General features: G+C 58.0%; 1 protein-coding gene across 2 annotated transcripts in view; it reads right to left on the bottom strand.

Moving 5' to 3' along the window:
• Nucleotides 1–25,451, bottom strand: part of EPHA2 (EPH receptor A2) — a 33,038-nt gene extending 7,587 nt beyond the window's left edge. Inside the window, exons 1-13 of one of the 2 annotated variants that reach the window (XM_016954801.4) lie at nt 25,230–25,451; nt 20,266–20,333; nt 17,751–18,420; nt 7,643–7,798; nt 7,221–7,553; nt 5,121–5,236; nt 4,502–4,655; nt 3,934–4,033; nt 3,329–3,384; nt 2,950–3,075; nt 2,649–2,837; nt 459–520; nt 141–350 (exon numbers count right to left, since the gene is read on the bottom strand). In XM_016954801.4, coding sequence (XP_016810290.1) covers nt 141–350; nt 459–520; nt 2,649–2,837; nt 2,950–3,075; nt 3,329–3,384; nt 3,934–4,033; nt 4,502–4,655; nt 5,121–5,236; nt 7,221–7,553; nt 7,643–7,798; nt 17,751–18,420; nt 20,266–20,333; nt 25,230–25,314 — 2,325 coding nt within the window. In that variant the 5' untranslated portion in view covers nt 25,315–25,451. The remainder of the gene's footprint in view (nt 1–140; nt 351–458; nt 521–2,648; nt 2,838–2,949; nt 3,076–3,328; nt 3,385–3,933; nt 4,034–4,501; nt 4,656–5,120; nt 5,237–7,220; nt 7,554–7,642; nt 7,799–17,750; nt 18,421–20,265; nt 20,334–25,229) is intronic. The other variant, XM_016954796.3, reaches the window with a different exon arrangement.
• Nucleotides 25,452–26,057: the final 606 nt, after the last annotated feature.

Here is a 26,057-nt window from a genome sequence, read left to right as displayed (position 1 = left end):
CATTGCAGCCAAGCCCCACGACCCCTCCCTGGACTCCTACAGGTGTTCTGCCTCCTGAAGCACTGCCCAGGTGTGCAGGTGAGAGGACACCATGCAGGGCGAAGGCCGCTTCTCCCTTGAGGTCCCCTTCCCCAACTTACACTGGTGGTGTAGGTGGCCTCAGGGTCGTCCTCCAGCACGCGGGACAGGCCAAAGTCAGACACCTTGCAGACCAGGTTGCTGTTGACGAGGATGTTGCGGGCAGCCAGGTCACGGTGCACATAGTTCATGTTGGCCAGGTACTTCATGCCAGCTGCGATGCCCCGCAGCATGCCCACCAGCTGCAGCACGCTGAACTCGCCATCCTTCTCCTGCCGGAGCACAGGTGCTCAGCTGCAGGCCAGCCCTGAACCCGCCAGGCCAGCCCCAGCCAGGCTCAATGGCCAGGCATCCCCGCCCCCTACAACCCACATCCTTACCCGAAGGAACTTGTCCAGGGCCCCATTCTCCATGTACTCAGTGATGATCATCATGGGCTTGTCTGTAGGGGGGTGGGCACAGGTGAGAGGTAAGTGGGCCCAGGCATGTGGGAGAGGTGGGCACAGATATGGGGGAAGGTGGGCACAGGTGCAGGAGAGGTGGGCACAGGTGTGGGGAGAGGTGGAACAGGTGTGGGGAGGGTGGGTACAGGTATGGGGAGAGGTGTGGGGAAAGCTGGGCACAGGCGGAGGAGTGGGCAGAGGTATGGGGAGAGGTGGGTTCAGGTATTGGGGAGGAGGGCACAGGTATTGAGGACAGGTGGGCACAGGTGTAGAGGAGGTGGGTACAAGTATGGAAGAGGTGGGCACAGGTGTAGAGGAGGTGGGTACAAGTATGGGAGAGGTGGGCACAGGTGTAAGGAGGTGGGTACAAGTATGGGGAGAGGTGGGCACAGGTGTAGAGGAGGTGGGTTCAAGTATGGGGAGAGGTGGGCACGGGTGTAAGGAGGTGGGTACAGGTATCAGGGAGAGGTGGGCACGGGAGTAAGGAGGTGGGTACAGGTATCGGGGAGAGGTGGGCACTGGTGTAGAGGAGGTGGGTGCAGGTGTGGGGGAAGGTGGGCACAGGTGTAGAAGAGGTGGGTGCAGGTGTGGGGGGAAGGTGGGCACAGGTGTAGAGGAGGTGGGTGCAGGTATCGGGGAGAGGTGGGCACAGGTGTAGAGAAAGTGGGTTCAAGTATGGGGAGAGGTGGGCACAGGTGTAAGGAGGTGGGTACAGGTATTGGGGAGAGGTGGGCACTGGTGTAAGGAGGTGGGTGCAGGTGTGGGGGAAGGTGAGCACAGGTGTAGAGGAGGTGGGTGTAGGTATGGGGGAAGGTGGGCACAGGTGTAGAGGAGGTGGGTGTAGATATGGGGGAAGGTGGGCACAGGTGTAGAGGAGGTGGGTGCAGGTGTGGGGGGAAGGTGGGCACAGGTGTAGAGGAGGTGGGTACAGGTATCGGGGAGAGGTGGGCACAGGTATAGAGGAGGTGGGTGTAGGTATGGGGGAAGGTGGGCACAGGTGTAGAGGAGGTGGGTGCAGGTGTGGGGGGAAGGTGGGCACAGGTGTAGAGGAGGTGGGTGCAGGTATTGGGGAGAGGTGGGCACAGTTGTAGAGGAGGTGGGTACAGGTATCGGGGAGAGGTGGGCACAGGTGTAGAGGAGGTGGGTGTAGGTATGGGGGAAGGTGGGCACAGGTGTAGAGGAGGTGGGTGCAGGTGGGGGAAGGTGGGCACAGGTGTAGAGGAGGTGGGTACAGGTATCGGGGAGAGGTGGGCACAGGTGTAGAGGAGGTGGGTGTAGGTATGGGGGAAGGTGGGCACAGGTGTAGAGGAGGTGGGTGCAGGTGTGGGGGGAAGGTGGGCACAGGTGTAGAGGAGGTGGGTGCAGGTATTGGGGAGAGGTGGGCACAGTTGTAGAGGAGGTGGGTACAGGTATCGGGGAGAGGTGGGCACAGGTGTAGAGGAGGTGGGTGTAGGTATGGGGGAAGGTGGGCACAGGTGTAGAGGAGGTGGGTGCAGGTATTGGGGAGAGGTGGGCACAGGTGTAGAGGAGGTGGGTGTAGATATGGGGGAAGGTGGGCACAGGTGTAGAGGAGGTGGGTGCAGGTGTGGGGGGAAGGTGGGCACAGATGTAGAGGAGGTGGGTACAGGTATCGGGGAGAGGTGGGCACAGGTATAGAGGAGGTGGGTGTAGGTATGGGGGAAGGTGGGCACAGGTGTAGAGGAGGTGGGTGCAGGTGTGGGGGGAAGGTGGGCACAGTTGTAGAGGAGGTGGGTACAGGTATCGGGGAGAGGTGGGCACAGGTGTAGAGGAGGTGGGTGTAGGTATGGGGGAAGGTGGGCACAGGTGTAGAGGAGGTGGGTGCAGGTGTGGGGGGAAGGTGGGCACAGGTGTAGAGGAGGTGGGTGCAGGTATTGGGGAGAGGTGGGCACAGGTGTAGAGGAGGTGGGTTCAAGTATGGGGAGAGGTGGGCACAGGTGTAAGGAGGTGGGTACAGGTATTGGGGAGAGGTGGGCACAGTTGTAGAGGAGGTGGGTGCAGGTGTGGGGGGAAGGTGGGCACAGGTATAGGGGAGGTGGGCACAGTCACAGACAGAGCCCCTGCTAAGTGGCCCCTCTCCACCCAGTGTGGGCTGGCCCCAAGCCTCACATTTGGAGACGACGCCCTCCAGGCGGATGATGTTGTGGTGGCTGAACTGGCCCATGATGCCGGCCTCGCCGAGGAAGTCCACTCGCTGCTTCTCTGTGTAGCCGGCTTTCAGCGTCTTGATGGCCACCGGCACCTCCTTCTTCCCCGAGGATGTCTTCAGCGTGCCCTTGTACACCTCCCCAAACTCTCCTGTGGGCAGACAGGGTCAGGGGAGTGCCCTGGTCAGCCCCGGCATGAGGGCTCCCACACTGTGTCACCACCGCTGCCTCCTCAGGGCCCCTTGGCAGGGGGCCAACCTCACCTGCTCCGATCACCTTCTGCCGAGTGACACAGGATGGATGGATCTCGGTAGTGAACTTCAACACAGCCTGGTTGGGGTCCTCATATGTGTGGGGGTCCACGTATGTCTTCAGGGGCTTCAGTTGTTCTGGAAGGAGAAGGGGTGGGGTCACAGGCAGCTCAGGAGGGGCCCCATGGTGGGTGCTCTGGAGTCAGAGGAGAAGGTCACGTGATCTTCAGAGACTTGGACCAGGCTGTGGGGGACGGACCCCTCAGAGCTGCCCACGGAAGCCTGTGGCCCCACCCCAGTGCCCTGGGAACACCCTGGCTGCCCCCACCTCCCCCACAGAGCTGGGGACGGTGCGGGCAGGGCTGGGCCTGGAGGGGGGGCTGCGTCTCACCTGACTTGGAGAAGTAAACGTCCTCCGGGGACTGGCGGGCACGCTGGTTCTTCCTCCTGAAAGAGCCCCACGGGGAACCAAATGCAGGGAGGTCAGTGAGGTCTGCTCCGGCCAGGGAAGCCTCCTGGCCCTACTTTGGTCCTAGGAGGACCTGGGGTGCTCAGAATGCGGCCCAGTCCCCGCTTTCGCTGCCCAAGCTCCACTCTCAGGGCCGAGGGTGCGGAGAAGGCGGGTGGAGGAACAGGGAGGAAGTGAACGAGCCAGGACTCCCTCTCCAGGATCTAGGCCCCAGAATGGCCCCTTAAGCAGTCGTGACGAAGGCATTCCCATTAGAGCTACTCGGGGATTCCTGCCTGCGTGTCCAGAGGAAGTGTGGACACATCATTAATAACAAGAGCAGAGGTAATGACCCCCGTGTCCCGGCCCCGCCGCGTGCCAGGCACTTCGCTACACACTCTAACTCGTATATCCTCGCATCATCCGGAGGCAGGGATTAGACTCGACTAGCATCCTGTGGGCCCCATCGTTCAGATGAGGAAATGGAGGTTCCTGCCCCAGTTTCCCACCCAAGCCCATGTGGAGCTAGGGTATGGGCTCTGACGAACCTGCGGTGGATAAAGAAGCCAACTCCTGCCAGCACCAGAAGCAGGACCACACCGACAGCCACGCCGCCAATCACCGCCAAGTTGCCAGATCCCTCCGGGGCTGGTGGAAGAAATCAGCTGATGACAAGGGAGTTCCCCCACAAATTACAGCAACACCCGCGCTGCACCCAAGACACCTGGGCCCCTACTGTGTGCTGGGTGCTTGCACTTGGGAAGGCTCCAGAGGGTACTTAGTCCCATTTCATAGACGGTCAAGCGGAGGCCTTCCCGAAGGTCTCACGGGAGGTATTGCAGGTATGTGGGGCTCAAAGCTCTGGCTTTTTCTGCGATGCGGATTTGAACTTCCTCACACCACTGTCGTGAATCCACATCCTGGCTCCTCCACCCCTCAGCCTTCCATGCTTCCCCCTCCCCAGGCTTGGGGGCAATCCCCGAAGGGCTGTCCCAGGCCCCCGCTGACCGAGAAAGGGGCATTTCTAAGTTATTTGATTCACTTCCTTTCCCAAGATGTCTCAATTGCTTGGTTCTGGGCCCTGGCCTGGTCCATGCCCAGGGTCCCCCAACTCACACAGCGTCTGGAATTCGTGCACCTTGCTGCCGGCCCCCTGGCCCTCCTGCGTCAGTGCCTGCACCTGGACCAGGTAGGTGGTGTCTGGGGCCAGGTCGTCCAGGGTCACGGAGAAACCCTCGGTGCGGCGCACATTGTAGCTGTTGGAGTCTCCCTGTGGGTGGGTGGCCGGCGGAGGAGCAGGCAGTGAGGGCAGGGCAGGGGCCTCGGCTCAGCCCGCTGGAGACCACCCCAAGCTAGCAAGGTGGCTTGCCTTTGTTAGCAAACTTGAGGCTCTTCTTACAGAGGAGGAAACTGAGGCTCGGAATTAAGTGACTCACTCAAGGTCAGAACCACTAAATGCATGAGCCAGGACTCAAACTGAGTGTGTGGGGTCCCAAAATTCTGCCCCTGTCCTCACCCTGACTGCCTCTTCCAAGGACGCCATGTCTTCTCTCGTACAAATCTCTGCTGTGCTGCCTTGGGAGATGTAACCCCCTGGCAGACCCCAGGCCTCAGTTTCCCCATCTGCAGAAGGGTGCTTCTTCAGATGGCTGGGTGGTTTGGTGATCATCTATGTGACCAGCCTGTCCCCTGCTCTCGGCCCAGCTAGAGCCAGCCCCGCCCCTCTGGGAGTTACCTTCTTGCGGTAGGTGACCTCGTACTTCCACACGCGGCTCTGCTGCGGCGGGGGGATGCTCCAGGAGACGCTAAGCGAGGTGGTGCTGCGGCCCTCCAGCCTCACCTTGGGGGGCTCTGGGCAGGACAGGCAGTGGGGGAAGTGGGTAAGAAGCTGCCTACGAGCAGGCAGGGTTTGGGGGGACAAGTGGACGTGGAGCCACATCCTCCACAGCCCAGATTCTTTCATTTTTTTGAGACAGGATCTCGCTCTCTCACCCAGGCTCGAGTGCAGTGGCATGATCTCGGCCCACTACAGCTTTGAACTCCTGTGCTCAAGTGATCCTCCTGCCTCAGCTTCCTGAATAGCTGGGGCTACAGACACGTGCTACTGTACCTGGCTAATTTTTGTATTTTTTGTAGAGATGGGGTCTCCCTATGTTGCCCATGCTGGTCTCAAATGCCTGAGCTCAAGCAATCCTCCTGCCTCAACCTCCCAAAATGCTGGGATTATGGGCGTGGTCACCACGCCCAGCTCCCAGGCTCTTTAGATCCCAACCTAGGATCCTAAACTTTCAGCTCCAGAGCACAGGGCCAGAGCCCCAGGCCTCCACCCTGGCCCCATCACAGGGGCTGGCACATCAGAGGTGCCCCATATTTACGAGTGCATAAATAATAATAATAATAAAAGGCCAGGTGTGGTGGTTCACCCCTGTAATCCCAGCACTTTGGGAGGCCGAGGCGGGAGGATTGCCTGAGGTTGGGAGTTCGAGACCAGCCTGACCAACATGGAGAAACCCCGTCTCTACTAAAAATACAAAATTAGCTGGGCATGGTGGCGCATGCCTGTAATCCCAGCTACTCAGGAGGCTGAGGCAGGAGAATCACTTGAACCCGGGATGCAGAGGTTGCGGTGAGCCGAGATTGTGCCACTGCACTCCAGCCTGGGCAACAAGAGCAAAACTCCGTCTCAAAAAAACAGAAGAAGAAAGAAGAAAGAAGAAGAAAAGAATAAGAAGAAAGAAGAAGAAGAAGAAGAAGGACTAACTTTTGCTGAATGCTTTCTTTTTTTTTTTTTCTTTTGAGACAGAGTTTCGCTCTTGTTGCACAGGCTGGAGTGCAATGGTGCGATCTCGGCTCACCGCAACCTCCACCTCCTGGGTTCAAGCGATTCTCCTGCCTCAGCCTCCCGAGTAGCTGGGATTACAGGCATGCACCACCACACCCAGCTAATTTTTTGTATTTTTAGTAGAGATGGGGTTTCTCCATGTTGGTCAGGCTGGTCTCGAACTCTCGACCTCAGGTGATCTGCCCACCTCAGCCTCCCAAAGTGCTGGGATTACAGGCGTGAGCCACCGCGCCCAGTCTCAATTCTCAATTATTATCCCACTTTACAGGGGAGAACATTGAGGCCCAGAGAGGTTAAGTAACCTGCCCACAGTCACAGAGCTCAGAAGCGGCTCTGGAGCAGGAGTGTCCAATCTTTCAGCTTCTGTGGGCCATAATGGAAGAATGGTCTTGGGCCACAAATAAAATACAGCAACACTAACAACAGGTGATGAGCTAAAAAAAAAAAAAAAAATTGCAGGCTGGGCGCAGTGGCTCACGCCTGTGATCTCAGCACTTTGGGAGGCCGAGGCGGGCGGATCGCGAGGTCAGGAGATCGAGACCAGCCTGGCCGACATAGTGAAACCCTGTCTCTCCTAAAAACACAAAAAATTAGCTGTGTGTGGTGGCACGTGCCTGTAATCCCAGCTATTCCAGAGGCTGAGGCAGGAGAATTGCTTGAACCCGGAAGGCAGAGGTTGCAGTGAGCCGAGATCGAGCCACTGCACTCCAGCCTGGGCAACAGAGCGAGACTCTGTCTCAAAAAAAAGGGAAAAAATTGCAAAAATAATATCATAATGTTTTAAGATAATTTACGAATTTGTGTTGGGCCGCATTCAATGTCGGCTGGGGCCACATGTGGCCCACGGGTTGGACAAGCTTGCTCTAGACACTGTGCCTTTAACCACTTGCTCTGCTGCCTCTCTCTAAACACACCCGAGCCCCAGATGGCCGTCCTCCTTAAGCCCCACCTGGGCAGGCCCCATAGGGCACAGCTGCCACCCCTGGACCTCACCTGTCTGGTTGATGCTGACACTGGCAGTACGGAAGCTGCGGCTGGTTACCAGGCCTGAGACGCCATTGCGGGCCTCCACGGTGAAGGTGTAGTTCATGTGGGGCTCCAGGTCGCTGACTGTCACACTGGTGCGGGTCAGTCTGTGAGGAGGCTCCGAGTAGCGCACACTGGCCTCACACGGCCCGCATTCCCCAGACTCGGGCCAGCACTGTTCGCAGGTGACGCTGTAGACAATGTCCTCGCGGCCCCCGCTGTCCTGAGGGGGCGTCCAGCGCAGCTCCACCTTGGCACCCATGCCCACGGCCGTGAGGTAGTGTGGGGCGGAGGGGGGTCCTGCACAGACAGGAGGAGTCAGTGCTGTGCTGGACCCAGGCGGAGACGTCACCCTCAGTCACGCCACCCTGACCCACTGCAAGACTCACGTGTGCAAGGCATCGACGCTGGGTCCTGAGGTGCCCGGAAGAAGCCTTCCTCACACTCGCAGGAGGTGGCACCCTCAGGGGATGGCAGCGTGTGCTCAGGGCACTCCAAGCAGGGGCTCTCAGATGCCTCAAACTTAAAAAATCCAGGCGAGCAGGCTGGTGGACACAGGACAGACAGAGCACAAGGACATCAGTTCAATCTGCTTCCACCCCAAGTGACTGTCTCATTCCCTCACCAGGGACCCCTGCCCTGCAAGCAGGTCAGTAAATCTCTATGGACCTGTTTTCTCATCGGCAAAATGTCTTGTGATGGAAAAATGCATGGCAAGGGCCTAGCATGTACCGGGCACCCAGGAAGTGCTTCACACACATGCTGCAAACCTTTGCTTCACTCCCCACTGGCTCCTGCAAGAAGCACCACGCCCCTGAGCCTGGCATTCAAGGCCATACCTCGCCTTTCAGCCAACCAAGAATCCCATCACAGCCTAGCTCAGCACTTGACCAAGCACGCTGCCCACCGGCCTCATCCCCTTTCCTCCGTGCAGACTAGCCTGTCCGGTCCCCACCTGGGTAGCTGAGAGCTGCCCAGGGCAATGACTGCCTCTTCTTGACCATGTGTGTTTGTTGACTGTCACCACCACCCTGACTCACTGGCCAGCCTCATCAGTTCAGGATGCCATCCCTGCAGGTTTACCTCCAGCCCAGGACCTGCCCTCCTTTCCATCCGGGGCTGACCAGGAAGCAGGAAAGGCCAAGCCCCCTGGCATTTTCTCTGGCTCTGCTTCCAGGACCGAGTCATATCCGCCACTCACAAGGACAGCCAGGAAGTGACTCTTCCTCCCCCAGTGGCCAGTCCTGTCCTGGCCCAGCAGGCTGGGGGCTCAGGCACCTGACTCCGGGGGCTTCTTCCTCCCACCGCCCTATCCTGTCTCATCCCGCCCCTGCCCTAAGCCCCTTCCTGGCCCTACAGGCAGGAAGCTGCCCAGACACAGAGCTCACGGTGCAGGGCTGTCCAGGGCTTGGGCAGCTGCTGAAGTGGCCAGGGTGGGTAGAGGTCACCCTAGGGAGCTCCTCCAACAACCCTACAATTACAATCCTTCAGATTGTTCTGATGAGAGGGTCCTGAGACACCTCCAACCTCAGCACCGTGTTCACCACACACACAATGATCCTCTGCTCTGTGCCTGGCCCACCCCCAGTGCTGGGTATGCACCAAGATGAAAACAAACTCCTGATCTCAGGGAGCAGAAGCACCTGACAAGGTCTGCAAGACAGAGGGAGGAAACAAGCTAAGAGCTAAGGGGGTGGAGAAGGGGAAACAACCTTGGCCAGGAGTCTGAGAAGTCACAGAGGGGACATTTTGGCTGGGGTTCAGAGGCTGCATAGGAGTTCAGCAGGGGAATGATAGATGTTGGGAGAGGGAGTTAGGAGTGAGAAAGTGCATGACTAATACGGAAGGTATGAGTGGGTTTGTGGGCACAAATGTGGGGAGCAGCAAGCAATAAAACAGTTGAGAAAGGCCTTCAATGCCAGGCCAAGAAGCTGGGACTTTATCCTGGAGGCAATGGAAAGCCGCTGGAGGTCTGATGTGGGGAAGTCAGACCCCGCCGTCAGGAAAAATCTGTGCCTGGAGGCAGCTTTTGTCCCAGACCCTGGGGACAACCTGGCCCCTAATGGCCTAAGGACAACCCCCTCCAGGGAAGCAATTTCAAGTGCCCTGACCCAAGCAAACCTGCTAACTCTCAGGGACAGAATCTGGAGCGAAGACTCTCTTCATCCAGTCCCCTGTGTGAGCAGAGGTGCAGAGGGGGACCAGGAGTCAGGGGAACAGGACTCAAAGGACACCCAGCTCTGTAAGGTGCCAGATAGTGACCTCCTGCTGATGACTCTGCTCTCAGAGCCAGGCTGCATCCCTGTCCCCTCCCTACCCTGGCCCAGGGACCACACAAACAGCCGCTCTCACCCCCTTGGTCCATCCTGCTTCTGCAGACCCTCAGCATTGGCCCTGCAAGAGCTCAGGCACACAGGGCAGGGAAGGGGGCTTGTCCCAGGTCATGCAGCAGGACAGAGGAGGCCCGGGACCCGACTCCTGCTCTGCACAGAGCCTGGAGTCCCAATGACAGTACCTACTATGCGCAGGGCTCGGGCTGAGCACTGTACCCTCATGTAGTCCTCGCAATAGACCTGCTATATACAGGCACTATTTAGCGCTGGTTCCACTTTGGAGGTGAGGAGAGACAAAAAAACTTGTCCAAGGTCACCAAGCTCCCAAGAAGGAAACCAGAACTCAAACTTAGGATGCCTGATTTTCAGCCTCTCTCCTCTCCCACTCCTTTTTCATTATTTATTTATTTATTTATTTCGTTTTTGAGATGGAGTCTCGCTCTGTTGCCCAGGCTGGAGTGAAGTGGTGGGATCTCAGCTCACTGCAACCTCCGCCTCCTGGGTTCAAGCAATTCTCCTGCCTCAGCCTCCTGAGTAGCTGGAACTACAGGCACCGGCCATCAAGCCTGGCTAACTTTTGTATTTTTAGTAGAGATGCAGCCTGGTCTCGAACTCCTGGCCTCAAGTGATCCACCCGTCTCGGCCTCCCAAAGTGCTGGGATTACAGGCATGAGCCACCGCGTCCGGCCTATTTTATTTTTTAGAGACGGGGTGTGTCTTTGTTGCCCAGGCTGGTCTCTTGACCTCCTGGCCTCAAGTGATCCTCCCACCTCGACTTCCCACAATGCTGGGATTACAGGCGTGAGCCACCTCACCGGGCCTCCTTTCCCACTTCTGTTCTTAGGAACACTTCAATTTGGAGCAAAGATAAATCAACATTCTGAAACAAGCCTGAAGAGAGAGGAGATAAGGCCTGACCCACTTCAAAAGCCAGAAACTCCTGACGAATTTCAGAGCAGCTGTGGGTCTATGTGTTGTGGAGGGGGGGAGGGTATTCCCCACCACAGATCTTCTCAAACTGGGCACTTTTGTGTCTGTGAGCAGAAAAGTGTAGACTCCAGCCCAGGGGGGTTGGTTGGGGTGGCTGAAGTGGTCTCCTTCAAGCCCCGAATGACTTCAAGTCTCCTATTGTATTTGGAAACCCATGAGTATATTGCATCCCTCCCCATAACATATCTGCATGATACAAAAATAGCTCTCTCCTCCACCAGATCTTTGAGTAAAACTGAGACTCCAGAAAGCTGGGCCATGTTTATCCTGGGGTCAATTCCCCCAAATGCCCTGACTTGTCTGTGGAGGAGACTTCACCTGGCTCAGTGCTGGTTCAGGTGGTCCAGGGCCAGCTGACTTGGGAAGCTCGGGGGTGTTCCCAGCCCAGGCTCTCAGGCCAGGCAGGGGCCATAAACCCCCACAGCCCAGGCTCGGACCCACTGGAGGCTTTAGCCACCTGCAAACCCTCACAATGCCCCGACTCCCCACCGTGTGGCTGCTTCTATGCCAAGAGGAGGAAGTGGGGGAAGAGATGGGCTCTTTGGCCCCAGCGCCCGGGGGTGGCCTGCCTGCCTGCTGCCGCCAGGAAAGAGGGAATTTGGAGAGATTTCCGCTGCGGATGTGCCAGATAATACAGCAGAGAGGCAGCGTCAACAGGGCATGTGCCTGCCTGACGAGATGTGCTTCCCCTCCTCCAACCACAAAGCTACCAGGGGCTGTCTCCAGGGCCCCGCCAGAGTTTCCAAGTGCTCAGGGGTCCCAGAGTTCATGAGTAGGACACCAGCAAGCCCCTGTGTTCTTCCTGACTTTATCTAGTTGGATTTCCTGGCATTCTGGGCGGGCAAGTGGGGACAGGGGTCACACACACTCAAACACACCCACATACACCAGATACCTACTGTTCCTTAGCCAACCAGCAAACTCCTATGCATCCTCTAATACCCAGCTTAAGCTCCTCTACACAGCCCTCCCAGATTGCCCAATTCCTGGCCCCCCTGGCCCCCATTAGGGCATCTATTAATCTTATGTTTACCAAATAGAAATGGGCACTTCATACGTGTCTGGCACAATGCTGGGTGCTAGGATGCGATGGTGAGACAGATAAACACCGTTTCAGCTCCAGGGGAATTCAAAACTTGGCTTTTATGCTCCATTTGAAATTATTCCTGCATGTATCAGGAGCTTCCGTGAGACCGGCAGCTCCTGAGGAGCAGGAATGGAGACCAATTTATCTGTGTCCCATGGCCCAGCGGTGCTCAGTTAATGTTTGCTGAATGGATGGACAGACAGATGGATGGATGGATAGATGGGTGAGTTGGTGGGTGGATGGGTAGATGAGTGTGTGGATGGATGGGTGGGTGGATGAATGGATGGATGGGTGGAGGGGGGTATGAGTGGGTGGATGAATGGACAGATGAATGGACAAATGGATGGGTGGGTTGGTGGGTGGACAGGTGGATGAGTGGATGGATGGATGAGGGATGGATAGGTGGGCGGGTGGGTGGAGTGGTGGTTGGATGGATGGATGTATGGATGGGTGGGGAGGATGGACAGATGAATGGACAAGTGGATGGGTGGGTTGGTGGGTGGACAGGTGGATGAGTGGATGGATGGATGCGGGATGGATAGGTGGGTGGCTGGGTGGAGGGGTGGATAGATGGATGGATGGGGCGGAGGATGGACAGATGAATGGACAAGTGGATGGGTGGGTTGGTGGGTGGACGGGTGGATGAGTAGATGGATGGATGAGGGATGGATAGGCGGGAGGGTGGGTGGGTGGAGGAATGGATGGATGGATGGATGGATGGATGGATGGATGGATGGATGGATAGGTGGGTGGTTGGGTGGAGGGGTGGACAGATGGATGGGTGGAGGGGGGTATGAGTGGATGGATGGATGGATAGATGAATGGACAAGTGGATGGGTGGTTTGGTGGGTTGGCGGGTAGACGAGTGAATGGATGGATGATGGATGGATGGATGGATGGATGGATGGATGTAGGGGTGGATGGGTGGAGGGGTGGATGGATGGATGAGTGGATGGGTGGACAGGTGGATGGAAGAGTGAGTGGGAGAGAGAATGGGTGGCAAACCTACCATGTGCATGTGAAATATGCACTCCAGGGCCAGAGAAATGAGCAGTGTTTCAGCGCCCAGAGAGACACTGTGGAGAAGGTCCACCAGGATGCCTACCTGCCTTACACAAGAGCCTAACTTTGGCACACCTGTGGCACACCTGTGGAGAGCTGTTCTGGCCCCGGTTGTCTGGCAGGCCTGGGCTACTCTGAGCAGGGGAACTGGGGCACAGTGGCTGCACCTCCGGCTATACCCTGGTTTTTCCAGTTCCTGATGCCCGCCCCTCAGGTGGCAGCATGAGGTGACTCAGGGACAGACGCCCTTATCGTGACGCAAGTCCAGCCCCCAGTGGAGCCCCTCCTCCCAAGGCACAGCCACCTCCCAGGCTGGCAATGGCAAGGTTGTGAGGTCAAGAGGTCATGGTGGCAATTCACCTAGGGCCAGTCACCGCCCAAGCCAGGCCCAGCAGGTGACCGCAGGAACCACCTTGGCCCAGGGATGTGGAGCTTGGACTTTGTCTCTGGGCCCTGACAGACGGCAAATGGCGACCTATGGGTTACTGACCCAGCAAATGAGGGAGCTGACAACCTCAGGCCCTGGTGGCTTCTTGCTCCCAGCAGGCCCTGTCGTCTCTGCAGAAGGGGGGCTGCCCCCAGGGCCTGACGGCTGCCAGCACCCTGTCCCTTTCACACACACCCTAGGGAGCTATCTGCAGGCACATTCCTCCACCATTGATAAGCACCACTCCCCACCTCAGCCCCCGCCTACCGCTCCCGTCCTGCCTCCAGCCTTTCATCTTCTGTTTGCTTTCCCTCGCCTCCTTCCTTCCGTTCTGGGGACCCACTTACCTCCAGGAGGGAGAGAGGGAGGGAGGGAGAAGCCGGTGCCCGCCCAGCGGAGATGCCAGCGCCTAGCTTTGCCCCCAGTGTGAGCTGAGGGTGGGGCAGACAGGGCACAGAGGTGAGAGCCACCATGGGGGGCTGGGGGTGCTGCCACCATGGTCCCACCCCTGTAGGCCAGAAGAAACATCACAGAAATAAGGCCTGGTGGGACTTCCCAGCAGGGGACAAAGCCTGCGAGCCACAGCCAGCAGCTCCCAGAGTCTTCCACCTGGGGGACCAACTGTGATCTGATGAAACAGGAATCCTGCCAGCAGCCCCTGCCATGGCCCGAGACCACCCTGTCTAAAGACCACCTTAACCACAGACATACCCTGGCCAGGGGACTCCTCCCTGTCAGCTATGGACTTTAGGCCACTGGGGCTGTAAGCAGTGGGACCCCTCCTCACCACACTTGTGTCACACAGTCAACAGCTTCCCCAGTGTTCAGACTGAGCCCCAGTGGGAAACCACAGGAGGGAAGCTCGGATCACCAGGTTGACAGCGTCCTTCAGTGCCACAGGTCCAGCCCACTCATTTTACAGATGGGGGTGGGACCCCGAGGGGACCTGCTAAGGTCATACAGCCTGTGGGTGGAAGGACACACACCAGGGGCAACTGCCTTTCTGTGCCAGGCCCCCGTTCTTTTGGTTACTGTTCACTGCTTCCTCTCCAGACCTCAGTTTCCTCATCTGTAAAATGGGGATCAAGTCCTCATCCTCTCTGGGTTGTGTGTGAAGATGGAAGAAAGCCCTGCTTATGAGATGTCCAGCATGGTGCCTGGAATGGGGTGTCCCTATGAACTAGGGGATCGTGAAACTACAGTAGGGAGGGGACATCCCCAAGGGGCTGGGCCCCTTAAGGGAGCAGGAGCCTCTCAGGAGGGAATCTCCAACTCCCCACAACCCCAGCTCTGGCCTCCCAGCTGTTCAGCTGAGCCGCTGGCCAAGGCTGCTGGCCACCTGCTCACCTGGCCAGCGGTCTCCAGGGCTGAGGCGCCAGCAGGGGCCCCGCCAGCTGCTGAGGCCAGCACAGGAAGCGGAGACATGGAGACAAAGCAGCCCCCGGGGGACAGCGGTCAGCCCGAGCGACTCCACTGTCCCCGCAGGCAGGGCCGGGGGCAGGGCGGGGGAACCAAGGGAAGCTGGCTCATTCCTGACATAGTTCATGGGAGCGCTCCGGGCAGCGTGCCCACCTGCCGCACACAGCACCTGGGAGGTGCCTCCCTTCCTCTGCCCACTTAACTCTTTCCTGAGCTCTGGGCTTCCTGGGGAAAGAACCCTGAGGAGAAACGGACAAACTGGGAATAACCTAGACAAGGTGCCAGGTGACCTCAGGGTGCCCCGCCTCACTCTGGGTCTGGTTTGTCACCAGCAGGAGCCCCAGTGAAAGAATCTGGGTCTCCAGGCCTGGGGAGGGTCCGGCAGGGAGGGCAGACCCTGTGCCTCCCTCTGGTTCTCCCTCAATGTACCCAGCAGTGCCCTCTCCAGGACCCCTGCCTCCAACAGAGCCCCCAAGCCCCTGCAACAGACCCTGCCATCCCCAGGGCTGGCCAGAGAGCCTACCCCAGGGCCAGGAGCTGAGTCAGGGATTCCAAAGGAACTGGTCACTTCCCGCCCCATTTCCTGACCCATCCTGCAGCCTGGGCGCCGCTGCACCGCCTGGATTCAGACCCTGATGCAGCCACATCCTAGCTGTGTGACTTCAGGCAAGCCTCTTTAGCTCTCTGAACCTCAGTTTCCTGGTCTATCAAATGGGATTGATCACAGTCCCTGCCACGCAGAAAGGCGGTGTGGATTCCGCTCGCATGTCTGATAAAGCGCTTGCTTGGCTCAGCGCCTGCCCCTCGGACGGCATCCGTCTACGGTAGCGACTGTCATCACTTCCAGCAGCAGCATGGCCAGGGGCTGCTGAGAAAAGTCTAGAGGTATAAAGAGGAGCCAGCCGGGCGTTCCTGGCATCTCGCGCACCGGCACCCAGCCACACTGAAAGGAATTTTGGTGGGAGGATCCCGAGGAGGAACAATCCGGCAGTAGGTGACTAGCGATTGACAGGGTTCCACGAACTAAGTCAGAAATTTCGCTCTTGGAAACTTGTCCTCCTGCTGGGCTGATCTTCCCAACAGGGGGCTGCTCGGCTCTCTGCAAACAAAATCTGCCAGAACCCTGACCCCCCACCTCTAGAGGAGGGAAGGCTGCCCCGCTTCCTGGAGAGACACCCCCCACCCCAACCGTCCACTTATCTCTGCGGGGCCTGCCTCACCAGCCTGTGGAAAGTTTTCAGCTGCCCCTCACCCCCACCCCCGCATTCTTGTGCGAGGATGTCATGTGGGAGGAGCCTGTTCGCCCCACTGGGCTGCCTCGTCCCGGCCCCCTCAACCGCACTCATTGTCTGAAACTGAGAGTATGCATTCGAGGTCACCTAAAGCAGGGGCCGCCTGGGGAAGGGGGGCTCGCTCAGCAGAGGGGAGCTGGGAAGACAAGGGGGCGATGGCATGGGCCGGAGCAGAGCCTACACCACAGGCTTATGGCCAGAAAGCTCGTAGGGAACTTCTCATCGGGGGGTTTACAGACCGTGTTAAGTAAGGTTCTGAGGACTTGCTTTAGGAGGCAAGTAGGGCCCATCACAAAGGGCTTCAGTGTCCTCCAACCCTTCAACCCCCTCCAGGGGCTGCAGGATCCATGGCTAGAAAACAAGCATAAAGTCTGCTGGTGCTGTTGAACTTTCTCATTTTACTCAAAGGAAACCCAAGACCAGAGATGAGGGGGGAGTTAGCCAAGGTGTGTGCAACGCAGCCACTAAACCTCCAATTCCTTAACGTCCCGCTTATCTCAGCAAAGAAGCTGCCAGAGAGAGGGGATGAGCCAGCCCTCCAAAGGTCGGCCTGCATTCCACAAATGCTCTGCCTCATGGCCATTTCCAGAAAAAGTCACCCATTGAAAATCCACATTGCTGTGGAGATTTCCGCTGTCACAGGCCCTGGCCACACCACGCCACGGCTTCCTCCATGTGAACTCACTAATGCCCAAGCCTCATTCCCCAAGGAGAGTCTGAATGAATTGGCCCTTTTCTGGGCCCAGTGTGTCATCTATAGAGGCCCCAGTGGAAAATCAATAGAGGTCCCAATGGGAAATTTGTGGCCCTGGGGACATTCAGACAAGAAAGGCAGACCCTTGGCCCCCCTCCAACCTCTCCCTCAACAGAAGCATTTCCCAAAAGCTCCGCGGGTGATCCTGATATGCAGCCAGGGGATGTGCACCCCGGGTCCAACTCAGTCACTTCTATGTACGAAAGAGGAGTTTCAGGCCCAGGGAGTTTAAGTACCTTGCCTAAGGCCACATAGTGAGCTGATAACAGACATGGAACTTGCTCCTGGTACTCCACCGTGGGACCACAGTGCCGCCGTACCAGAGCTACTCAGTATACATTCGTGGGATGAATCAAAAATAACAGCCACATTTAAAAGTACTTACGTGGCAGGCACTGACCTAAGCACTTTACTATTAAGTCATTTGATTATCACAGCCACCCTACGAGATAGACGCTATGATCCTCTCCATTTTACAGATGAGGAAACCCAGGCACAGAGAGGCCAAGGAAATGGCCTAAAGCCACACAGCTAAAAATGTAGACCTGGGATTTGAACACAGGCATTCTTGTTTCAGAGTCATCAATCATAAACTCCACATTCTGCTGTTTCTCAATTCATTCATTCTTTTTTTTTTTTTTTTTCCAGACAAGCGTCTCCTCTGTCACCCCAGGCTGGAGTACAGTGGTGCGATCTCAGCTCACTGCATCCTCCACCTCCCGGGTTCAAGCAATCGATTCTTGTGCTTCAGCCTCCCAAGTAGCTGGGATTACAGGTGCATGCCACCACACCCGGCTAATTTTTATGTTTTTGGTAGAGACGGCGTTTCATTATGTTGCCCAGGCTGGTCTCAAACTCCTGGGCTCAAGTGATCCACCCACCTCAGCCTCCCAAAGTGCTGGGATTACAGGCATGAGCCACCGTGCCCAGCCACAATTCATTCATTCTTAATGAATGAGTTAATCCAGCCTTAATAAGGAAACTGATGTCTGGGAAGGATCTATAATTTCCACTAACAGAACTAATGTGTGTCAAAGCAGGGATGAGCTTACCAAGATTCCATGATTCCAAAGCTAAAGGCCAGAACCTGGGAATGCAGAACCCCTTCCCTGCAACCCAGAACCGTCACTCACCCTGGCAGGCATCCTCCACCTTCTCGTAGCCTGCCTGGCACAGGCACTGCCCAATGGGCACCAGCCACTCGCCGTCCACTGCACAGTGCATACGGGGCTCTTCACCCCCCGGTGGCACCACGGCATGGTCCACACAGGTGCCGGCCACAGTGGCCAGGGAAGGTGCATCAGAGCCGGCGATGGTCTCAGGGAAGTGGGCCAGGCCCTGCAGCAGCTCGGGGCACTTCTTGTAGTAGACACGGACGGAGAGCAGCGCCACACAGGCACCGATATCCTGGAAGGCCAGGTAGAAGCCTTTGCGGGTGAGCGGCCCCACAGAGCGCTCCTCCACGTTCAGCTTCACGTGGCGTGCCTCGAAGTCGCTGCTGACGGTGATCTCATCGGGCGCAATGGTGTCAATCTTGGTGAACAGGCGCTTCTGGAAGTTGGTGCCGTAGTCCAGGTCCGACTCGGCATAGTAGAGGTTGAAAGTCTCCTTGCAGGAGCTGGCGCCACCAGGGAAGCTGTTGCAGTCACGTACAGTAAACTTGAGCTCAATGAAGATACGCTCAGCCTCTCCTCGGTACACCCAGTTGGTGCGGAGCCAGTTGTCCTGGTCACCAGACATCACGTTGCACACGGAGTACATGTAGATCGGCATGTCATTCATGATGTTCTGCATCAGGTCCCACTGTGGGGGGAAGACACAGGTTAGTGTGGGCAGGTGCCTGGGGAAACTGAGGCCCAGGTGGCAGAGTGGGGCACTAGGAAGATGCTTTCCAGTTCGTGCTCTCCGGGTTCTACGGTGAAGGAAACTGAGGCCTGAGGCGGGTGGGGGCTGCATCCATAAGTGGCTGAGCTGGAATCTGGCCCCTGGTCTTTCTGGCACATGTCTGGAAGCCAAACCTCTCTATTAGGTTGTGAGCCTGCAGGTGGAGTCCGGGACTCCATGTGACCTCAGGTGGGTTATGCTCTCTAAGCCGCAATTTCCTCATCTGTACAATGGGAGCAAGACCCCCTACCTCACAGAATTGCTGTGAGGATAAAGGACAGAATGTCTACACTGGCTGAACACAGTGCTTGGCACAAGGTAATAAATAGGCATACGGGCAGCCAGTATGATTATTGTTACTCTTGGTATTATTCACCATGCACCCATGTGTGTTGGCAAACGCAGGAGTGGCATTAAGTCAAAAACAACGGATGATGCTCTCCGTCATTTAGAATTTGGCCTTGCAGCAGATGAACATGTTCCTCCCTCCCTGGATCATAACTCAGCCTTCTCCAGAAAGAATTCCCAGGTTAGGCTACAGTTGGGCCAGGTGCCCCCGGCCACCCAACTCCCAAAGTTGCCATGTTCCCTTTACCCTGTACCCCTTGCCATTTACCAAAGTGCACTTGGCACGGCACATGGGGACACCCACATCTGGGCTCCCACATGAGATTCTGAGCTCCTCAGCCAGGGTCTGCATCTAATTCACCTGTGTCCCTAGAGCCTGCCTGAGACAGAGTAGGTGCTCAGGGAAGCGTTTGTTGAATGAATAAACAAAAGAATGAATGAAAGCACAGGGGAGGAGGACAGAGGCCCGGGCTATACTGTGTGGCGTTGGCCAAGGCCCTACATGCCCTTGGGCCTCAGTTTCCCACTCTGTATAAAGACTGGGTTGTGTTAGGTGACCCATGTTCCCTCCCAGCTAGACTTCCAGGATCCTAGAAACCTGCTCAGGGCTACACCCCAGCCAAGCCTGCCCAGAGCTAGGGTGACCAGGGACAAGAACTCGACTCATGCAGATCTGGCCAGCTCTGGGAACTATTCCAAGTAGCCCCTGGGAGACAGCCCCCTTTCTCAGCTCAGGGTCCCAGGACAAACTCAGCAAGGGCCCATTGTATAGAGAGGGAAACTGAGGCCCCGAGAGCCACATCTTCCCCAAGACCACACAGCAGACACACACAGCCAGGGGAAGAACCCCCAGCCCCTGCCCCCATTCCTGGTCACATCAGGACGGCATAGAGGGGAAGACCCAGGTGAGAATGAGGCAGAGAAATGCAGCCCCCCACAGGAAGGGGAAGCAACAGCTGGAGGTGGGAAAGGGGCGGGCAGGAAGGAACTTGATCAGGTTTTCCTGTTCCCTGTCTCTTCTTCACCCCTCACCTCCTGGGCTGAGACCTCAAGACAGGGGGCATCTTTAACCCCTTCCCTCCCAAGAGGTGGATGGGTGGTGCCAGAGATCCCTCTGACTGTCAGCCCTTCTGGAACATGGAAGGCCCAGCTCCGCTAGGGCCTTCTCTGTCTCCCCAGTTCCCCCCACCTCTCAAGCTTACACCCACACCCTCGTACCTTCCCACGCCCATCCAGCCCTGGCCTGGGCCGGCTGACTCTGAGCCTGGTGTAAGAAGCTGGACCCTGAGCCTGAGACCTGGCTGAGCTGCTGAATTGAAGCCAGGCCCCACGCTCCCTGGGCCTCGGTTTCTCCATCTCTACAGGGGACCAGCAGCCCCATTCTCACACCCCTCCCCACCCCGAAGGCTTACATACCCCTTTGCCATACGGGTGTGTGAGCCAGCCGAGCTCCCCTCCAGCTGCAGCAAAGTCCAGCAGTACCACTGAAAGGGAGAAGGGAGAGGGGGTGAGCCTGGGGGTGTCTTCAGGAGTCAGACCATGGCAGGAAAGGTGAGGATCCCTCCAGGAACCCCAACTCTCAGACAGAGCGAGAGGGACCCCACCACACAGGGTCACCATATCCAAGAAAATCATCCCTCGACTCATGAGGGAAACAGGCCCAGAAAAAGGATGGAACCCAGCTGAAGGCACACAGCAGACTGGGGTCAGGACTGGGCCTCCAGTCTCCCAGGCCAGGATTCCAGCCATCCTGTCCCCCTCCGTTAGTCCCCAGCTGGGCAGAGCAGGCCAGGGAGCTCAGCCCGGCAGGAGAACAGCAGCTGGGCAGAGAGCTGGGCTGAGCAGGGTATTAAGTGACACCACACCGCCCCCTCTGCTTCCTTGAACAAGGCCCTTCGGCAGCATTTCACGTGCATGTGGGCCTTGGGGACACTGGTGTCTGCTTCTGCCACATTCCCCCCAGCAGGAAACACACCAACCCCACTCAGGTCATGTAGCACACACACATGCACCTATATGTACACGTGCATCTTGCGGTACTCCAAGAAGAGAGTGCTGTGAACAGGTGGGAATAGCTCCAGGGTGGAGGAGGGAAGAGGGTATCTGGAAACCGATCTTCTCACCACAAAAGCCACAGAGCAGGCAGGATAAAGCCCTGGACCCATAGGGCCCCTAAGAGGGGCCCAAAGATACACACAGCTGGTGAGGTCCCCTCCCTGGGAAAGTCACTCCCACCACCCCTGCCCCTCACATCCTGACCACTGCCCTGCCAGGGGTGCCAGAGGTTCCTGGGGGATCAGGAATAAAAGCCCTTGTAGGGGACATTCTAGGCCCAGAGACCAGGTGTCAGGACCATCCTGTTCCCAGAGAGGCAACTGGAGCCTGGCAGAGGGATACACTCCCGGGGTCTTCCCTAGACCTAGTCCTGCCATTGGGCACCTCCCACTGATCCACCCCAGGTTCTCTGCCAGGCTCAGAGGCCATAGCCAAAACCTAAGACCCTAGGTACTGTCCCCACTCTATTTCCAAGTAAAGTCCAGGTAGCTGCCAATAAGTGCTACCCTCCCTAGAGGGTAAGGAGATAGGAGAAACTGGGGCATAGAACCTATGCAAGATGGATTCAGAGGGTAAAGCCCTAAGGTGGGGGTAAAGAAACCAAGTCAATGCTTCCTTTGGGCCCTGGAGCATGAGGGATCTGCCTCAGAAGCCCCATTCCTCAAGGCCAGGACCGGAGAAGGACTCAAAGAGTGGACAGAGCTCCAGGCAGGCTGGGAGCAGGGATGGCCTGGTTTGTGGAGATGGGAGCTGGGCTCTGAGGGTGGTCTTGAAGACCGCCTCCTGAAGTGACATGGCCCTCCTACCTGGGCTGAAGGCTCCCAGGCTGGGGCGTGAAATGCTGCCACCCCCACTACTGACCGGGGCCAAACCTCTCTAGGAAGGGTCAGGCAGCCCAGACAGGCAAGAGGAAATCCGATGTGACACCGGCCCCATGACAGAGGCTGTGGGGATAGGGGAGGGTGGCTGGGGGCAGCGGGGTGGGCAGGGGCAGGGATTTGTTCAGACATGCCCAGGGCCGGGGCTTTGAAACTCACTAACCCCACTAGCAAATGGAATGTTCCAGCTACACAGGAAGGAATCTGGAGGCTCCTGATTTCAGCTGGGTGGGTAGAAGGACAAAGGTTCCTCACAGTCCTGCAGCTCCCCCTCAGATTGACAGGAGGCTGAGGTCTGTGCCCAAGTGAGAGGGCTCACCGCTACCAGGCTTCTGAAGGGTTAACCTGGCATGGAGGGCCCTCCCTTTCCAGCCTAGGCCTGGCTCTAGAAGTAGCACAGGGCTCAATCGGAGAAGAAAAGAAGCCCTCACACAGGAAGGAGCCCCCCCTGCAGGGGTTTCCAACCCCGGCCCCCTCCCAGGGAAATTCCCTCGAACCAACCACCAGGAACAGGAGGCGCCCAGCGCTGGGTCCCTCCGCCCTGACGCGGGCGCGGCTCTTTCCCCAGGTTCTTCCAGGGACAGAGGCTCCCGCTTCCCTGGAAAGGGTGGGAGCCTGGGAGCCCCTCGGCTGACCCAGACGGCTTCCTGGAGAGGCTTAGGCTAAGCAGGGCTTATCCATGAGCTCTCTATCCCCTTACCTTCCCATTTCTGGGGGGAAAAAAAAAAAAGCAAAAAACACCTCCTTTCTTTGCCATGAGTTCCACCGTAAGTGCCATCTTTGTGGGTCCACATTGCTCCACAGCTTCTTCCACAAATGCAGGACTGCCACCCACTCCCGGTCTCCGGTCCTTCTCCGCAGCCTCCGAGGCTGTGGTTCCCTCCCCGCTTCCCCCATTCCTCTCTAACCAAGACTAGCTAATCCCTAAAGGAAGCAGGGAGGTGGGGACTCTGGGGAAAACATGAAAGAAAAGGGGAAGGGGACAGAGGGCAGATGTGGCCCCGGTAGAACCAGAAACCAAGGACTTCCTGGCACTCTCCAGCCCTCTTCCCATCAGCAGCACCCCAGCTCAGCACCCCCTGCCACCCGCCCAGGCCCCTGCCCAGCTATGCCTGCTTCCCAGGAAAATCTACCATGACACCAACCACAAAGCAGGCAGGGCCTTGGCTCTGGCAGCCGAGAAGCGGGATGCTCAGGTCTGGTCCTCTGTCCAGAAGGCCCTGGTTGGCAAGGGCTCCGGCCTCCCTTAGTTTCCCCATTTGTAAAAAAGAGGGCAGATTCAGTGGCTGTTGATGACCTAACAGGAGCCACGTGGGCGACCAAGTATAGCCTAGGGGTGAGGGGGCAAGAAAGAAGTCTGAAGCAGCCTGGGGGTAGGTGAAAAAGGCACCTGTGTCCTCCTCCTGCCTGCCCCCTAAGCCACCCCCAGGCAGACCCACCACATACAGCCTGATTCCCAGGAACTGAAACCAGCAGCTGCCAGCTAGGCCATCATGCCCACCCCCACCTAGGCACACTTCTCTAGGGACTCTTTCACGGGGACTCAGAGTCGAAGCAAAAATGTACCCCCACCCCAGTGCAATACACAAGCCTTTCCCCCTGCATCCCATGGTGTGTGGGGGTGGGGTTTAATCACACAGGCTGGGGAGAGGTGGACACAGGGGACAAGAACAAGGCAGCTCCAGGCTTCCAGGCCAGCTTGGAGACTGCAGCAGCAAAGCACCCGCCTAATCCCCCACCCCCCAATGGGCAGCCGAGGAGAAAGGCCTATAGTGATTCCAGCTGTCTCTCCCCTTCTCTCCAACCACAGTCCCCCAGGAAGGGGGAGGACCAAACGTTGGTGGGGCGGATATTGAGGGTGGCAGAAATCCTTGCCATGAGCTCCTCCTGCAACCAGAGGTCCCAGTTGAGACCCCAATCCGGGCCCTGTCACTCCAGAGACTGAGACAGGATGCCACCCCCAACACCTGCCACTGCCCAACGGCTCCAGATCTGGCCTGTTTTCCTCCCAACACAGAACAGCAAAATCTCCAAACCCAGTTTGGGAGGCAGAAAAAGAAGGAAACAGGCCGGGGGCGGTGGCTCATGCCTGTAATCCCAGCACTTTGGGAGGCCGCGGCGGGTGGATCACCTGAGGTCAGGAGTTCAGAATCAGCCTGGCCAACATGGTGAAACCTCGTCTCCACTAAAAAATGCAAAAATTAGCCGCGCCTGGTGGCGGGCACCTGTAATCCCAGCTACTAGGGAGGCTTGAGACAGGAGAATAGCTTGAACCCGGGAAGCAGAGGTTGCAGTGAGCTGAGATTGCGCCATTGCACTCCAGTCTGGGCGACAAGTGCGAAACTCCGTCTCAAAAAAAAAAAAAAAAAAAAAAAGAAGAAGAAGGAAACTTCTCACCGGCCCAAGTTTCCTCCCGGCTTCCCCCTTGTGGAGCCTGCGGAAACCTCGCTCTGCCCAGGCAGGAGGGGAAGCCTTGCCCTCACTGTTGGAAATTGAAGCTGGCCTGGGCTGGGTGGACAGGAAGGTCCTCGGCCAGGGCAGGAGCCCCCATCCTCGCCGCGACCCTAGCGGAGGGACAACACCCCCACCACACACCCGCCGCGCCATGAGCAAAGTCTGCGGCCCCTCACTCGGCGCGGCTCCGGGAACACTGGGGCGGGGGTGGGTGATTCAGTCCCCCACCCCCGGGTGTCCTGACTCCCTGGTGGCCCTGGGCTGACAGCTCCACACCTTGGGAGGCCGCACCCCCACCTGCCGCATTTCCTCGTTCTGAGTCACCCTTGCTCAGAACGCTTGACTTTGGGACTTCCTGTCCGCACTCGCGGTCCCTAACCTGCCCCGGGAGCCCGGGAGTGCGGCTTGGGAAGGAGGGAAAGGAGTGTGTGAGCAGGGATTGGCCCGAACCTATCTCCACGCTCTCCCCCGGGACTGGAGGTGAAGGGGGCGTGGAGAAAATCTCAGGGAACAGGGGCTTCGACAGGGGACTCCCGCCCGCCCGAGCCCCCTCCCCAAAATGCGAGGCCTGCACAGTATGCCTTCTCCGCAAAACCCCGGCAAGCGGGTTAGTGAATTCAGGTCACTAAGAAGCTGAGCCCGCGGAAAGCCGCCCAAACACCCCCTTCTCTAGGGGGCTCCCCACGCCCCCCGCCGGGACGCGTTCCCGAAGTCGCCGCCTGGACTGCAACCGCGTGGCCTGCGCCGCGTCCTCTTCTCCGCAGCCTCCGAGGCCCGTGCGACCAAGCTGAAACCGCTTATTCTCCGGAGCCCCTATGACCCCGGGTGGGGGCCAGGGCTCGCCTCGATCGCAGCCCGTGCGCCCTCCGGACTCCAGTTCGCCAGGACTGGGCGGCACCAGGTAGGTTCCAAAGTTGCGCGCGTCAAGGAGCGCCGGGCTCTGGGGGGCACTGGGGCCCGGGGGCCAGGGGTCCAGACGCCGCGCGCACTCACCTTCCTTGCCCTGCGCCGCCGCGGCCGCGGCCAGCGCACAGCCCCACAGCAGGGCGAAGCAGGCGCGGGGTGCCTGGAGCTCCATGCCGCGCTTCTCGCTCTCGGTCCGATCCCCCCGAGCCCGGCTCCCGCACACCCGCACGCCTGCACGCCGGCCTCGGTGTCCGCTCCCGCCCGCCGGCCCGCGCGCAACTTCTGCCCCTCCTGCCCCGAGTCCTTAATGGAAGTTGGGTGAGAACCGACTCCTGTTCATTCATGCCCTGCGTGACGTCACCAACGCCCGCCCTCAGGAATGTCTTTAAAGGGGCCGGGCTGGCACCCAGAGGAGAGGGAGGGGAAGTCCGGAGGGGTTTGGAGGAGGACCTTGGGGCCCTCTGGACTTTGGAAGGCTCCCCGCAGGCCTTCCAAAGTTTGAGCGTCTCAAAGCGCCAGCGCCCCTACGGATTAGCCCCCAGGGATCTCTGAGCCTGGTATCCTCGGTGGAAACGTTTAATGGTTTTGCGCTGAGCCATACCCATTCTGCCCTTCACCTCTGAGACTGAGCTCAATGCAACTGAGCTCAACGCTGGCCTGAAGGCCTGAGCTGAAATGGATTGGGGGTCCAATAAGCAGTTGCCTCCTAAGCAGCAGGCCTGGGAGAGTGGCCCAGAAATAGACCTGGATGCCCTCCTTCCTAAAACCCTTGAAGAGTATACCAAGCTGTTGATGGTCAAAAAGAGTATCTCTGTTCAGAAGCCTCTAAGCCTACTATGATCTGAGAATAGGTTCATTTCCTCTGGGAATGGATCAGACATGCACTATCTTATTTATTAATAATTCTCATCTGGG

Source organism: Pan troglodytes, chromosome 1 (assembly GCF_028858775.2).
Source record: "Pan troglodytes isolate AG18354 chromosome 1, NHGRI_mPanTro3-v2.0_pri, whole genome shotgun sequence".
Lineage (NCBI taxonomy): Eukaryota > Metazoa > Chordata > Mammalia > Primates > Hominidae > Pan > Pan troglodytes.
Note: the sequence above shows the minus strand (reverse complement) of the source record. Positions and strands in the feature narration are given on the sequence as shown.